General features: G+C 37.1%; 1 protein-coding gene across 1 annotated transcript; it reads right to left on the reverse strand.

The window, feature by feature from the left end:
• Positions 1 to 2,922: 2,922 nt before the first annotated feature.
• LOC115221563 (ankyrin-1-like) lies at positions 2,923 to 13,102 on the reverse strand. Its single transcript, XM_036510863.1, has 7 exons — positions 12,779 to 13,102; positions 9,454 to 9,601; positions 7,026 to 7,145; positions 4,343 to 5,034; positions 3,747 to 4,299; positions 3,586 to 3,588; positions 2,923 to 3,324 (listed from the first exon to the last, which is right to left on the reverse strand). Exons 1-4 carry the CDS (start codon positions 12,836 to 12,838, stop codon positions 4,379 to 4,381), a joined length of 984 nt encoding a protein of 327 aa, XP_036366756.1. The 5' UTR covers positions 12,839 to 13,102; the 3' UTR covers positions 2,923 to 3,324; positions 3,586 to 3,588; positions 3,747 to 4,299; positions 4,343 to 4,378.
• Positions 13,103 to 16,967: the final 3,865 nt, after the last annotated feature.

The following is a 16,967-nucleotide window of genomic DNA, read 5'->3' on the forward strand; positions in this document are numbered from 1 at the left end:
AGGTACTGAGATCGATTCATTTGATAAAAAATTCTTTATGGCAGTACCCTAACATGGCTGCAGTCTAATGACTGAAACAAGTAAAAGATAAAAGATGGTATTTTTTCTGGCTTTTTATATTTTTAGATCAAATCCCACTGGAAACTGTCACTACACATGTGATTCCGCTAATGGCTATAAATATTTTAAGAGAGATAGTTATTTCATCATAGGGTAAAAGTTAAAGGCCCCCTTCAGTTGTGAATGGCCATGGGATTGTACCTAGAAAGTTCCCCTCTGAGGTCACAAGTCCAGGCAAGGTTGTTCATGGAAGACCAACAGTTACTCATGCATGCCAGCCTCCGCTCTCCACACCACCAATGTTATTCAAGGGAATGGCAAAGGCTGATAAAGCTTGGCACCTATTACGTCGCAACTCATTTCTACAGCTGAGTGAACTGGAGTAACATGAAATAAAGTGTCTTGCTCACGAACACAACACATAGCCCAGTCCAGGAATTGAATTCACTACCTCGTGATTGGGAGTCCAACGTTTTAACCACTGAGCCATGCACCTTCACAAGGAGAATGAGGCAGGATTAGAAATTTCAAATTAAATTTAAAGAAATATAAAGAAAAAGATACATAGAATTCACGTATTTGACTTTTTATATCTTTATTTACTTGATATGAAGCTCTGAAAGTTTCCACTCAGTGGTAATCATGTATAATGTTTTTAGAAATCATTAGGATTACATAACTTGTGACTTATTACTGTATTTTCTGGCAAGCAAATCAATGCAATATATTTAATGGAAATGTAGTGTAACCATTCAAATACTATCACTAGGTGTAGGAGTGGCTGTGTGGTAAGTAACTTGCTTACTAACCACAATGGTTCCGGGTTCAGTCCCACTGTGTGGCACCTTGGGCAAGTATCTTCTACTATAGCCTCGGGCTGACCAAAGCCTTGTGAGTGGATTTGGTAGACGGAAACTGAAAGAAGCCTGTCGCATATATGTGTATATATATATATGTGTGTGTGTGTGTATGTATATGTTTGTGCGCCTGTGTTTGTCCCCCGCCAACATCGCTTGACAGCTGATGCTGGTGTGTTTACGTCCCCGTAACTTAGTGGTTCGGTAAAAGAGACCAATAGAATAAGTACTGGGGTCAAGTTGCTTGACTGAAGGCGGTGCTCCAGCATGGCCACAGTCAAATGACTGAAACAAGTAAAAGCTTTCTACATTCTGCTGCTTTTCACATGAAATTTTGGGTCCTCCAAAATTAACCTTCCCATTTTTGGCTGTAAATTTTGTCTCAAAAATTCAACTTGTATGCTAGAAAATACAGTATTTAAATATTTTATGAAGTGAGACATTTCATTAAAGATAGAAATAATTAATCTGGAAGAAATCCATGCCAATGTTGTCCTTTTTCTTCACAGGACATTAGTAGAATTTGTTTAAAATTTTTGACAAATCTCTTAGTTTTAAACAGTTTGACACGACTCTTAGTTTTAAACAGTTTCACTATTTGTAGATTGTTGTAAGCAGACTTCTGTTATTTAAATGTAAAAGTCACAATGACCTGATACATGGGACTTATATAGAGTAAGCTTTCTGCTTCCTGTAACAAATTACCATTATTTGTTAACACGGTCAGTGGGTGTTGAAGAACAATATTTTTCTGAAACATTAAAATTAAACAAAAGACAAACACATGATAAATTACTTTACAGGATTGTCTTTTTGTTATTTTTAAAATTTTTTCTCTCTTTTTTTTTGTTACTTTTATTCTTACAATGGCTTCAGCCATTAAACTTTATGAGATCACAACAATTCATTTATTACAAAGTAATAAAAAATATAATGGATGAAATGGGTTTCAAAGATAAATATACTTTGGTAGTAAAGGTTATATTTTTTTTGCTTGATACTGCACATGATTTGACTCACAGATATTTCACTGACTCATTCAAACATATCAGAAGACAAATGGTCAGTAAGTGATTTATTGCTTTTTAACAGCAATCTATAATAAAGGAATTTTATATGGCACATAGAGAAGAGAGAGCTAAAGGATAAATTATCAATCATCTTTCATCTCACACTTATTCTTTTATCGGTTTTAGTCACTGAACTGAGCCCAAACTGAAGCACCGCCTTCAAGAATTTTACTTGATTGTAATGACTACCATTTATCAGGTAATTATTTGATATATTTTGGAGGAAGGTGAAAAGCAGTCAACTAGATGTAAAGGGACACAACAGGGATCTTTTCGGTTTGAACGGCAGTTTTTAAAAATAATTTCCACGTAACTAAACACTTTTAAACTTCGTATACTGGTAGAATGTGTTTATAAAACATCTTTTTCTCTTGGCTTTATTGAGAAAATTCTATAGTTTGTAAGATATTTGTTGTATTTTTTCTTCAATTTCTGCAATTTCAACCAATCAATGACGTCTATTGAGGTGAAAAACATTCTGTGCCATATGAATATGTCCCTTGTTTAACCCTTTAGCATTCAGATTATTCTGTCAAATGTAAAGCTTATTTATTCACACCATGTAAAATTAATCCTGCATCATTTCATGGTTTTGAGATTTCAATGATGTGATTGTTTATTTTTAAAACGACACGATAAAGTAGCTATGAATGACCATATCTGACTAGTCTGAACATAAAATAGGTAGAATATTTTGGCCAGATATGGCCGGTTTAAACACTAAAGGGTTAAGAAACAGATTGGGTTTATTTACATTTCTGAAGAAAAAAAAGATACCCTTCCCCCCACCCCTAACCCTAAAACAGATTGAAATGCAATAGATCGATACTAGGGTCATAATTATGGGTGACAATTTCATCTGACACCGCTAGAAAAAACTGCCGTTCAAACCGAAAAGATCCCACAACGGAGACAGATAAATTACCACAAGGTACTTTTTTGTTCAACACTGTGATTTTGTTTTCCATGTCATTACAACACAGGCACACACATACACATGTGTATGGGTGTGAAAGTGTGAGAGCCAGTGATTACAGTGTTTGGCTCATTTATCATACAGTCACGAGATCAGTTCTTGCACTGAGTGGCACATTGTGTCTTTGAGCAAGGCACTTTATTTCACATTACACCAGTCTACCTAGCTATGATGAGAACCAGCCAGATGTTGGCAGTTCTCTCTCTCTCCCTACACATACCCACACACCAATTGTCACATCATGAATCTTCCATGTCTCTATGTCTATTAATAACTACACAGGCACCTAAAACAATTAGCAAAAGCATGCTAGAACATTACCAAGACATACTTACTCATAGGTGGTGGCTTGCTGTTTTTTCTTTTCTTCTGTATATACATATACATCTGTGGAGGTGCAATGGCCCAGTGGTTAGGGCAGTGGACTCGCAGTCGTAGGATCGCGGTTTCGATTCCCAGACCGGGCGTTGTGAGTGTTTATTGAGCGAAAACACCTAAAAAGCTCCACGAGGCTCCGGCAGGGGATGGTGGTGATCCCCGCTGTACTCTTTCACCACAACTTTCTCTCACTCTTACTTCCTGTTTCTGTTGTACCTGTATTTCAAAGGGCCGGCCTTGTCACTCTCTGTGTCACGCTGAATATCCCCGAGAACTACGTTAAGGGTACACGTGTCTGTGGAGTGCTCAGCCACTTACACGTTAATATCACGAGCAGGCTGTTCCGTTGATTCGGATCAACCGGAACCCTCGTCGTCGTAACCGACGGAGTGCTTCCATCCCCACATATACATCTGATAAGTTTTGGCACAGATTCTGACAACTAAATTTTGCTCACAAGACTAGGGTTGGAAACACTATCCAAAGGTGTAGAAGAAGGGAGTTAAGCATGAAACCATCAGGTTGCAAAGTAAAAACAAAACATTCTAACCTTATACCAGCTAAATTTTCAAAAATGCAGTAAAAATATTTATGAGTCTTTTACTGTTTATTTAAGGGTAGGAATACGCTTGATGTAAAAATATTAAATTTTCTAACATATGTCTATAATTCTGCACCAATACTGTCTTATTATAATTACTTGCATGCAATAATGTTGTTTACATGTAAAGAATCTTTAGAGCCTGTTCATCTTTTTGTTTTTATTTTCTTTCAATAAGGGCATAGTATTTGAAGCATCATGAACTTATTAATAATTAAGTTAAGAGTCACACTAAATCCACTTCCATCTGGAAAAGAAAATATTCCATTGATTATCACTTCCAGTTGGAACTGTTAAAAAAGTAGCATTAAATGAGAAACATTCATTCAGATTAAAAATCCAGCTTGAAGCACATATGTTTACCCTGCTACATTTCAAATATGTGTGTGTATGTGCACATGTGTGTGTATGTATGTATGTGAAATTTGAAGACCAATCAGTTTGTAGAGGCTACAACATCAGATAGATTAAGGCAACAGTCAGGTAGAGTGAGGGATTCTTTCGTATTCTCTGAAATTGGTAAAAATTGGAAAGCAGCAATTTTGTAATGCAACAACTTCCGAATTTGTAAGCGACATATGTGTAGGAGTCTGTTAGGGTTGCATGTAACATTCTGTAGTGTGAGAATAAATGGTTTGTCAGGAAATGAATCCGATGTGTCACGGAAGGCACTATTACAAGAAACCATGTGCTGCCAACAAGTATCAGTCTGAAGATTATAACCAGCACGAACCAGCAATCGAATGCTGTATTTGCGCTCATCTAGTAAATTATTACCAGCTTCACATGACATTAAAATAGCAAGAGGTGTCAACCCAGCATGGTTTCTGTTATTAGATATGGCACCATAAAATATTAAGTTCTTCAAAATAAGTGGGTGATAGTAATCACAGGCAAGATGTAGAGGGGTCTCCATAAAACTATTTAATATGTTAACATCAGCTCCACATTCAAGTAAAGTTTGAACAACTTCTAAGTGACCATATTGTACAGCCCAATGTAGACAAGTGTTCTGTACATCTCTGTAGTCCAGGCTGCCTCCTTCTTCTTCTTCTATTTGATTTCCTGGGATTTGACAGTTCACATTGGCTCCTGAAATCATAGAAATTAATTAAAAAATAAGCAAAAATGTTATAAATCTTTAAGTAAACAAGAATGAATAAATTGCACTCATATCTGGGACAGGGCTGCTATAACCCACACATATATCCTAAACTGCATTCAAAAGAGGCTAATCTAACTGATTTATAGACTCACCTACCAACACGCTACAAACTCTGGCCTGTAGACAGGTTGTTGTTGCTTCTCATTGCTTATTTTACTACTCCTACAGTAGTTTCTGCTCCTTTAAATTAGCTAACAGTATACTCTTTTCACTCAGGCCCACAAAACCAAACATCTCTTCTTGCTGTCACACCTCCCAAAACCCCACACTAAACACTTTAACCAATTTTTTCCTTCCTCTGAGCTATAACTACCTTTAATTTGCCCACCCATCTATGTTTTTTCCAATAGATGTTTAAATGAAACATCAACCATTGCAATTACACCAATCTGGAAGGAGTGCCTGAACAAGTCAAAAGCCCTGTCTTATCAAACAAAAATGTTAGTCCTAAAGTGTAATGAAGAAGCACTATACAAGCATACCTCACCCTACATTGTTAATTGGTTCCAGGAGACATGACTCAAGTCAAAAAACAACTTGAGTCAAATTAACTTGTCTCTAGGCTAGGCTAGGCTGAATTTACTTGTCCCTAGGCTAAACCAATAATAACCATTCCCAGTTCTGTACTTTATTTATATGTGCTAAAATCTTGTCCTTATTATGTACAATCGTCGATACAGTTATCCAACTCATCCTAAAAGATTGTGCAATTGCTACCACTTTTTGACCTTTTTCATGGTGTTTTATCATGGCCAGATTATCTCCCAGCGTTATAGCATGATGCTTAGCACTTTCACTATGAATTTTCTTAGGAGCCATGGGAGCAAAAAATAAAGTCACAAATGAATGAGAAAGTAGCCGATAAACAAACATAAACAAATCTGAATTCAAAACAATTGCAGGAATCATGAGTGACAATGATGCCTAAAGGTAGATATTGGAACTGCAGAGCAATATGAGCTCCAAAAGACCGATAAATAAGACAACACAGCGGACTTCATGATTTAGTTCACTAAGCTACACTACTTTATGGTGTGTATCTTAACATTTACTGTACATATTTTAATATGGTTTTATATGCTTGTATTCTTATTTACTGTACAGTAACATGATTTTATGTGCTTTTAACGGTTTTCTAGTGATTTTACGATTCCAATATTTGTGGCAGCCAGATGTAAAGTTGAGTAAAATGACTTCACTTGATTTTTATTTTTCCATATATTATTTTTGAAAAGTGAAGGTGCATGGCTCAGTGGTTAAAGGCGGCGAGTTGGCAGAAACGTTAGCACGCCGGGCGAAATGCTTAGCAGTATTTCGTCTGTCCTTACGTTCTGAGTTCAAATTCCGCTGAGGTCAACTTTGCCTTTCATCCTTTCGGGGTTGATTAAATAAGTACCAGTTACGCACTGGGTCGATATAATCGACTTAATCCATTTGTCTGTCCTTGTTTGTCCTCTCTGTGTTTAGCCCCTTGTGGGTAGTAAAGAAATAGGTTAGAGTGTAGAGCTTACGATTTCGATTCCTGGACCGGGCTGTGTGTTGTGTTCTTGAGCAAGACACTTTATTTCAGTTTGCTCCAGTTCACTCAGCTGTAGAAATGAGTTGCGATAGCACTGGTGCCAAGCTGTATCAGCCTTTGCCTTCCCCTTGGATAACATCGGTGGCATAGAGAGGGGAGGCTGGTGTGCATGGGTGACTGCTAGCCTTCCACAAACAATCTTGCCCTGACTTGTGCCTCGGAGGGTAACTTTCTAGGTGCAGTCCCATGGTCATTCATGACCAAAGGTGGGGTCTCCTCTTCGTTTTTGAAAACCAATGTATAATTCAGAACGACTTAAATCAAAACGACTTAAGCTGAGGTATGCCTGTATTCAACAATCAAACAAGAGGTTTTGAGAAAAAACTGAAACATCCTTACCTGAAGAAACCAATAGCTTGATCATATCTAGTTTCTTGTCCTTGCAAGCTAAGAATAATGGATTGAAGTATTCTCGGACACCACTTTTGGATACCCAGCCCTGACAGTTGATATTGGCTCCTATATTAAAAATAAAAAATTTTCTTTCTGAATCATGGTATTATTATAAGAAATATTAAATTTCTAAATGTCTCAAAGAGACATGATCGGTAGTAGAGCGATAGAGTGGTTGTATACTGTCAACATAACGTGACAGTCCCGTAAGGGAATTACACCACCGCTGTTTAGCCCTAGGAAGCATTGAATGCTTCCTGTCAGCTTTGACACATTTTCTGTGTCCTTTTGCCTCCCCTTCACAAAAATAAGGACACAGAAAATGTGTCAAAGCCGACAGGAAGCGTTCGATGCTTCCTAGGGCTAAACAGCGGTGGTGTAATTCCCATACGAGACTGTCACAGTATTATTATTATTTACCTTTTATTCAGTTTATTTATGTTTGTTTTGTCTATATTATATACATCAGTGTTGTTGTTTAGTTCCCGGTGATTTCTAATTTAGTATACTCTGATCAAAAGTATTTCAGATGCATCCAGCCTATTGTTTTTTTTTGTTGGGGGGGGGGGTGTTTCAGACAATGGACAATAGTCTCTAATTTGTCCTTGCTTTTCTAAAGCATTAAGGTATATTAAATAAAGAAGACTTGGCTTTTATTTTTAAAATAACTAAGTAAGTAAGTAAAGATTTTAAAATAACTAAGCAACTAAGTAACGATTGTCTTTATCATCATTACAATTTTCACTTTGACCGTCACATTTTTTTCCCATGCAATGAGGGTTTGAACAGATTTGCAACACAAGATTTTTTTCTTGAATCTCAGTTGTTTCTGTGAGTTCCAACATTCAAAAGTTTTTTTATGAAATACAGGGTAATTCAAAATGAATGGTACAAAAGGAAAACATACACGTGAGTGCTGTAATGAATATATTGCAAAAATACAGATGTTCAATGTGGGCAACCTTTGCTACACAGCAGGTGTCTACATGGAAGTCTAGTTTTTACTGCCCTCGTGCCAGCATAGCCTGATCCATTGAGTCAACCACGTTGCCTATCTGCTGCTTTAACTCTTGTAAGTCCAGTGGAAGTGGGGGCATGAACATCTTGTCATTCAGATCCTCCCAATGGAAAAAAGTTGCAAGGTGTTAGGTCAGACCATCAATGGCAAATCATTCAACCTAGCATGGCCAATCCAGCATTCTGAAAGATGCTGGTTGAGGTAATTGTGTATGTGTCTATGCCTATGTGGCAGGGCCCAGTCTTGCTGCATAGTGAAGTTGAGTACCTCTTCTTCCAACTGGGACAACAACCAAATGGACAGCATATCAAGGTAGATGCACCCTGTAACAGTGGACCATTCATTTTGAACTACCCTCTATTTTGTATAGCATCTACTTTTACCTATACTTACCTAGTGTAGTTTCTATTTTTAATTCACAAAACTTATTTTCTGCAGTCAATATTTTATTACAAGTACACTACAACAATCGTCTGTTCAACATTCACCTGCCAATGCCTTTGATGATGACAACATACTTAACTCATTTTACTCTCGCTAGGTTTAACACATCGCCAGCTGACAAGCCAATGAGAGAGTGTCTATATGCAGTCGTTCAGCTGACAAGAAATAGCAGCCAAATCTCTACCAAAATAAACCCTACTATCTTAAAAAACTGACAACATATTGAATAACATAGTCCTAGATATACAAGAAGACAGAGATGTTTATTAATGGAATGCTTTTCACCACAATTCTGTTCTATCAAAGTTGATCTGGGTTAAGCAACACAACCACCAACTGATTCTTTGGTGCATTTTGTAGAGTTCGCTCTGTTGTAGGCATCTTTTCCCTGTTGACAATAGCTTGCAGATGTTCAAGTTGGACAAGATGTTCACAGCAATCTCATTCTACAAGGACTACTTGCACAGTCCACCCCTACCTTCACCAGCTTACAATAGATAAATATATTATATACTGTGTACTTTACTAACAAAGAGCAAACTGTTTCTTTCCAGTGCTTGCAATATCTTCATAGTTCCCTCTCACTATACCTCCACTTCTAACTGTCCTTTCACTCCACCTCCACTTCAAATTCCCCTCTGACTACACCTTAACTTCTGATTCCCCTTCTAAATACACCTCCATTTCTAATTCCTCTCTAACTACCCCTCCACTTCTAATTCCCCTCTAACTATGGCTAATAACAAATCTCGTCACAATCTACTGTCTTAATAAAGAAAGGCCATCTCTAAAAAAGGTTGGCTATGGCTGTATTGCTATTGATCATGTGACTGCTTCATCAAGGCTGACCTCAGGCTAAACAATAGCAACAACAACTTATATTTGCTTGGAAAACTACAATTAAAAACTCACCTTTGTTGATTAAATACTTGACAATATCCACAATGCCACAGTGAACAGCATAGCAGAGGGGTGGCCATGTTGCACATTCTCCATCATCAGTCTTGATGTGAACAGGTTTGTTGAGGCTGCATACTCCACCATTACACAAACTAACAAACTGTACAGATAAAGAAAACATTAGATTTAAATTTCTGGTCAAAATTGTGCACAAATGTGTGTGTATCTCTGTGTCTGTGTTTGTTCCCCATCCATTGCTTTACAACTGGTGTTGGTTTGTTTATGTCTCTGTATCTCAGCATTTCTGTAATAGATAACTGGCACTCCTTTGGTTACACTGATGAGGGTTCCAGTTGATTGGATCAGCAGAACAGCCTACTTGTGAAATTAACATGCAAGTGGCTGAGCACTCCACAGATATAACGATAAACATCACCCTTTTCAAGCCAGTCCATCAAAGCGTTACTCAAGAAACAGGAAGAGTGAGTGAGAGAAAGTTGTGGCGAAAGAGTACAACAGGGGTCGCCACACACCCCTGCCAGAGCCACGTGGAGCTTTTTTAGGTGTTTTCACTCAATAAACACACACAACGCCTGGTCTGGGAATCGAAACCCTGATCCTCTGACCGTGAGTCTGCTGCCCTAATCACTGGGTCATTGCGCCTCCACACTCCACAGATGTGCATCCCCTTAATGTAGTTTTCAGGAAGATTCAGCATGACACAGAATGTGTCATGGCTGGCCTTTTGAAATACAAGTACTACACATTTTTGCCAGTTGAGTGAACTGAAGCAATGTGAACTGAAGCCTGGCTGATTGTAACAGATATATTCAGTTATAGCATTGATTTGGACTGTTCTACTGGGGTCTGTGAAGCCAGAAGGCTTCATCAGGCCCAGTCAAATCTGGCAGTGTTTCTACGGCTGGATGCCCTTCCTAACGTCAACCACTCCGTGAGTGTAGTGGGTGCTTTTTACATGCCACCCGCACAGGTGCCAGGCAGAGCTGGCAAACGGCCACGAACGGATGGTGCTTTTTATGTGCCAATGTATATATATATATATATTTATTTATAACAAAGTGATTTTGTCTCTACAAGAGAGATTCTAGAAGTAAATTTGGTGGCAGCATTCATTAAAACGTTGCAAAGATAGCCCTGGAAAAAAACTGCTGACACAAGTGGAGCAATTATTCTATGTGAATAGTTCTTTTTGACACAGACACAATTTCCCCCTCATGTCTATGAGAAGTGAGAATGTGTAATGTTCATACTTTTCCTATGGGCTTTAACTAGCTAAGGTCATAATCAAAACTTAACACACAAACACTCTGCAAAACATCTAAAATGCTTTCTGAGTGGCTAAACTCCCTCACAAACACACTACAATTACACAGAACTTCCTCTCTATTGCTCCTTCTACTACAACTAGAATAAATCTTGCTTTTCTAGTAAGCTGTTTAACACCTAATACACTCACAGTATCCTCTTCTGTCTCATTCTCAAAACTTTGTTCTAGTTTGTTATAAAATTGCAATTCCTTTGTTTTTTATAATACTTCTCTGGTCCCATTTTCCTTTTCAAACATCAACATGAATATGTTCAAGCTGAACTAGAACCATTGTGAATTCTTTGCCATTTCACAAGTGCCTGTAATGTCAATAAGCATTTTCCCTACTCTATGGAAGAAATTTACAAAAAAAGAAAAAATCAAGCCAAAAGCTCAATGAGCACTTTTGTTTTAAAGTATTCAACCATGCTGAATCACAGCTAACTCGAGCTAAACAACAAATGACAACCAAAGTTTCTAGTTACTTTGATAAGTATTTACAAAGTAAGAAAACAGCACAGCTCCCATGACTTCAGGAAACATTTTTTCACGCTGAGAGTTGCTGAAGCGTGGAACAAACTGCCGGCATCGGTTGTTAGTTGTCGGAGCACTGCATCCTTCAAGACTTCCATGCTTCCTGAGATTCGCCAACACTACACTTGATTTTCTCCCCTCCATACACACACAAGCATGTTCACTTTCCAGACATTTCTACATTACTGCATGTACTTTATATGCACTTTCTGACAAGTTGTGGTGCACCTGAGCACTGTATACAATAATTTCATTATTATTATTATATAAATAAAAAAGAAACTTGTTGCAGCATAGATGTACGCGGGGGATTGTTAAAACTATTCACCGGCAGTCACACAACACGAGTCCTTTAAATGGAAGTATGTACATATGTTGTTTATATTATCAAATATATTGAAAATTATTTAAATTGGTATTTTTAGTTTCTTCCCCTAAAATCTCAGTTATTAAATAGACGCGTAATAACTATCAAAGCAATCATACACATAAAATCAGTAGTTCTTATTTCGAATATCTCACCAAAAAGAAACCCAGCAGATAGAGAACACTAATGTTAAACGGTTTTTCTTTTTCAAAAATGAGACCCACAAGTACTTTTTAAAGCCACCTCCGACTCATAATTTTTTTTCATTGTTAATTTTGCTCTGAGAAACATTTTTTTACTTATTCAGATATGATCTACACAGAAGAAACTACCTAAAAATATAGACACTAATTTGTTGGATCTATAGACCGAAATATTTTACGGCTCATAGTTTCAGCTATCTTTGGACATAATCTCTTATTAAACAGCAAACTGCGTGCTGTTAGCAATTTTTTCTCTTTTAAATATATCTCATGGTTATCGATTTCCTGTTGCCTTCTTCAGAGAAAGAAATGAATACGTTTTGCGATATACCTTAATCTAAAGAAATTTGCAGTGTATATATATATATATATATATATATATATATATATATATATATAGTGGATATTAATTATAATTAATTATATTTTTTAATAATTGTTACATATTTAAATAATATAAATTAATCATATGTATTGGCTTAAGTCTTTCATTGTTTGATTTGCCTAATAGTGGTTTTGTCTCTAATTTAATATAATATATATATATATATATATATAATATATATATATATATTCATATGTGTGTATACATATATTTATAATTGAACCCCGGTGCTTACTACGCAGGGCGTTTACCAAAAGAAAGGTACTTGACGAAAACGACTAGAATTTGATTAAAACAAGTGAAACACCTGATCCTCCGTGTCCCACGGCACTTCGGCAATTTTATCTTTCACGAATGAGGAAGCGACACAAAAGAAATCATTACTCATTTAAAAGTTGACAAAAATTCACGAAAGGAGCAGGTAAAGGTAACAAGAATTAAATTAATGAAGTTGTGGTAATTTGAAGTTCTTGAGAGTTGTAACAATACAATGAGGTTTTGGGGCCACGCTGCACAATTACCTGTTCCACGTCGTTTGTTGATATAGCGTTAAGTAAGCATCGTTGTTTACTCTGGGTCATTATCACCTGAAATGTCAACACTTGTTCGTGAGAATAACCATTTCTGAAGAGACAAGTTGCGCAATAAAGAACGATAACTCAAAGTTACTAAGCCTTTTCATCGATATGCTGTAATTCTGGCTGACGTTGACCAAGTCGTTATAAAGCGAAAGGTAAATTCCCGGGAAAGTAGTTTCGATTCTCGATTAAATCCTTCATACTACTAATGACGTTCGGAAATGTTTTCAAATACTCTCAGAGCTGAGTAAAAACAAAATTTCGATTGAAATATATTTTCTTTCTCTTTCTCTTTTACTTGTTTCAGTCATTTGAATTGTGGCCATGCTGGAGCACCGCCTTTAGTCGAGCAAATCGACCCCAGGACTTATTCTTTGTAAGCATAGTACTTATTCTATCGGTCTCTTTTGCCGAACCGCTAAGTTACAGGGACGTAAACACACCAGTATAGGTTATCAAGCGATGTTGGGGGGACAAACAGACATACAAACATATACACACTCACATACACACACACACATATATATATATATATATATATATATATATATATGCATATATTCGACGGGCTTCTTTCAATTTTCATCTACCAAATCCACTCACAAGGCTTTGGCCGACCCGAGGCTATAGTAGAAGACACTTGCCCAAGGTGCCACGCAGTGGGACTGAACCCGGAACCATATGGTTGGTAAGCAAGCTACTTACCTATTTCTTTACTACCCACAAGGGGCTAAACACAGAAAGGACAGACAAACGGATTAAGTCGATTATATCGATCCCAGTGCGTAACTGGTACTTATTTAATCGACCCAGAAAGGATGAAAGGCAAAGTAGACCTCGGCGGAATTTGAACTCAGAACGTAACGGCAGACGAAATACGGCTACGCATTTCGCCCGGCTTGCTAACGTTTCTGCCAACTTACCACACAGCCACTCCTACGCCTATTTACTGTTGTAAATTCGTAAAACCATAACGGCAAACCCTGTACTGTATGATTTACCGTATTTAGTCCTTAAACGTCTCTACTCTAAATTCAAATTCCGCCGCCGAAATTGACTTCGCCCTCTGTTCCCACTGTGTCGATAAAATATTTGATTTACGTTCTTCTTCAGCGTAACCCGAGAAACACGGTTCTGTTTGTATATATAAAAGTAGGTACTACTTAAGAAGAGTGGTCCCGGTGCGCGCACTCGTGTACTCGCGCATCCGCGCTAGCTAGTCGTGACTAGTCGATCCTTACTTTGTGTTTTTGTTTTATTTATTTTGTTTAAAAAAAATTATTTACTTTGTGTTTTTGTGTTTTATTTACTTTAAAAAAAAAAAAATTATTTTGTGTTTTATTTACTTTGCTAGGTAGTCGTAGGATCGACTAGTCACGACTAGCAAGCGCGAATACGCGAGTGCGCGCACTGGGACCACTGTTCTTAAGTAGTACCTAAAAGTAGATATTGATTTCAAATTTTGGCGCAAGGCCAAAAGTTCGGAGGAGGGAGTAAGTCGTTTACACAGACCCCAGTGCTCAACTAGTACTCATTTTATCAACCCAGAAAGGATGACAAGCAAAGTCGACCTCGGCAGAACTTGAACACGGAACAACGTAAAGGCGGACGAAATGCCCGGCATCCTAACGAGTCCTACCAGCTTGCCGCCTTAAATATAAAAGTAGATATTAGGAATTATTAGTTATGTGCTGCTTGAATAAGTAAGGTAGTCAGTACCAGCTCACACTTAATTATTAGATATGAGAATGAATTGATTTTAAATTCATCATAGAAATGTTAACGTAAGGCGCAGGAGTGGCTGTGTGGTAAGTAGCTTGCTAACCAGCCACATGGTTCCGGGCTCAGTCCCACTGCGTGGCATCTTGGGCAAGTGTTTTTTTCTGCTATAGCCCCGGGCCGACCAATGCCTTGTGAGTGGATTTGCTAGACGGAAACTGAAAGAAGCCTGTCGTATATATGTATATATATATATATGTGTGTGTGTGTTTGTCCCCCTAGCATTGCTTGCCAACCGATGTTGGTGTGTTTACGTCCCCGTCACTTAGCGGTTCGGCAAAAGAGACCGATATAATAAGTACTGGTCTTACAAAGAATAAGTCCCGGGGTCGATTTGCTCGACTAAAGGCGGTGCTCCAGCATGGCCGCAGTCAAATGACTGAAACAAGTAAAAGAGTAAAAGAAAGAGAGTAAGGCCAAGCATAATTTCAATAAATGGCTAATATTTTGATGTCAATTTCAGAGTGCTTTTTAACCTCAATCGGGCGGCGATAAAAATACATGGATCTTTTCCTTTTGAACGACACACAATTTCTTGTTAACTAAACACTTTAAAACTTCGTATACTGGTAGAATGTGTCAAAATAAAACATTTTTTCTCTTGGCTTTCTTGATAAAATTGTAATTTGTTTGTTTAACGTAGTTTAAGTTTTCGAATTTTAACCAATGAATCGCCTCTAATTGAGCTAAAATCATTTGCTGCGTCTAAAACTGAGACAACATCCTGTCACTAACCCTAAACCTCACCCTAACCCTATTTTTTTTTTCTTAATTGTTAAATTAATTTAATTGTTACGCGTGTAAAAAAAACGAAAGCGTATAAGTACGGAAAGCGTGTATATAAAATTATAGAATTATTTTGTTTGTTAATTGTTTAAATTATTTTCCATTGCTTTCGTTTTTTTACACGCGTAACAATTAAGAAAAAAAAATTAGGGTTAGGGTTAGGTTTAAGGTTAGTGACAGGATGTTGTCTCAGTTTTAGACGCAGCAAATGATTTTAGCTCAATGGAGGTAATCGATTGGTTAAAATTGCCAAAATGCTCGAAATATCTTACAAACTATAGAATTTTCTCAATAAAACCAAGAGAAAACGATGTTTTATAAACACATTCTACCAGTATACGAAGTTTAAAACTTTTTAGTTACCTAGAAATTATGTTACAAAGTGCCGTTCAAAAGGAAAAGATCCAAATACATCAACCTCAACAGTCGCGGGAGGGCCTACCTGCCAAGGGTCATGTGATCGCAATGCAGTGAATGAAGCCCCCAGTATACAGAACATATAATGACATGAGACAGTGTAATTGTAGTGTGAGGAGTGTACACTTGTGTGTGCACTTCATGCGTAATATTTCAGGTCCTAATACCATTAAGTCACAGCTTAAGGAGTTGATTTCTTTTGTGAAATTTTCTGTGGACAAGAACCTTTAACAATTTTATTTTGAGAAGAAAAAAGATGTAAATATCTGTTCATTTGATAATGAAATTGGATAAATTTAAATAGCTTGGTAAGAATTACTTTAATGAACTCAGTTATACAGAATTGAGAATTGTCTTAACTAAATGAAACACAATTTATCTTTCTGTGTGTGTGTGTTTTGCATAGATTCTTACAAATCGTTTTGATATATGTCGAAATAATCTTGTTTATGCGATGATGAATTTCTTTTCCACCATGCTCCGATATTGCTATAGAAAACGTAACTATCAATAGCGTTTGCAGTGTCAAACTGCTTTGGCATTCTAGCAATTACCGAATCAATAACATCAAAAACGTTCTGTTTGAATTCGATTTAAGGCTCGTTGGATCCATCACGATGACTTTCTCAGACATTTTCCTCTGGTTCATCATCATCTTCAATGACAAATCGTGTTCTATCTTTTAAGAAATTTTATTTTGATGGAAAAATTCAATTTCGATTTTTCTCAGCAACTAGCTTTGTTTCAATTAAAATCCGGTCATTTCTCAAGTAGATCTTTTAAATCATTTTAAGCTTGAAACCTCTATATTCACTGTAGCGAGGATCTTTGACCACATCGATGGCATAAGGATGCAAATGAAAAATCTTATGTATTCCATTCCGACACTGACTTCAGCTTTTTGAGTAATGCTGAATGACAAACATTTCTTTAGCGGGAGTTATATCCCAATAAGATGATTTTCAATGGGTCTTACACTTGCTACTCAGTCTGTCCAATGAGTACCTGAAAAAACTCTAACAGATTCCCCTAGATGCTCTCCGAGAATAATCCTACACTGAGGAGTGGAGGAAAACAAAATGTGACTGCAACATACGGCAATTTAGGGAATAGAAACCATACAAAGTAGATTGATGGCAAGTATGTGAGG

Source organism: Octopus sinensis, linkage group LG18 (genome assembly GCF_006345805.1).
Source record: "Octopus sinensis linkage group LG18, ASM634580v1, whole genome shotgun sequence".
NCBI classification, from domain to species: Eukaryota; Metazoa; Mollusca; class Cephalopoda; order Octopoda; family Octopodidae; genus Octopus; species Octopus sinensis.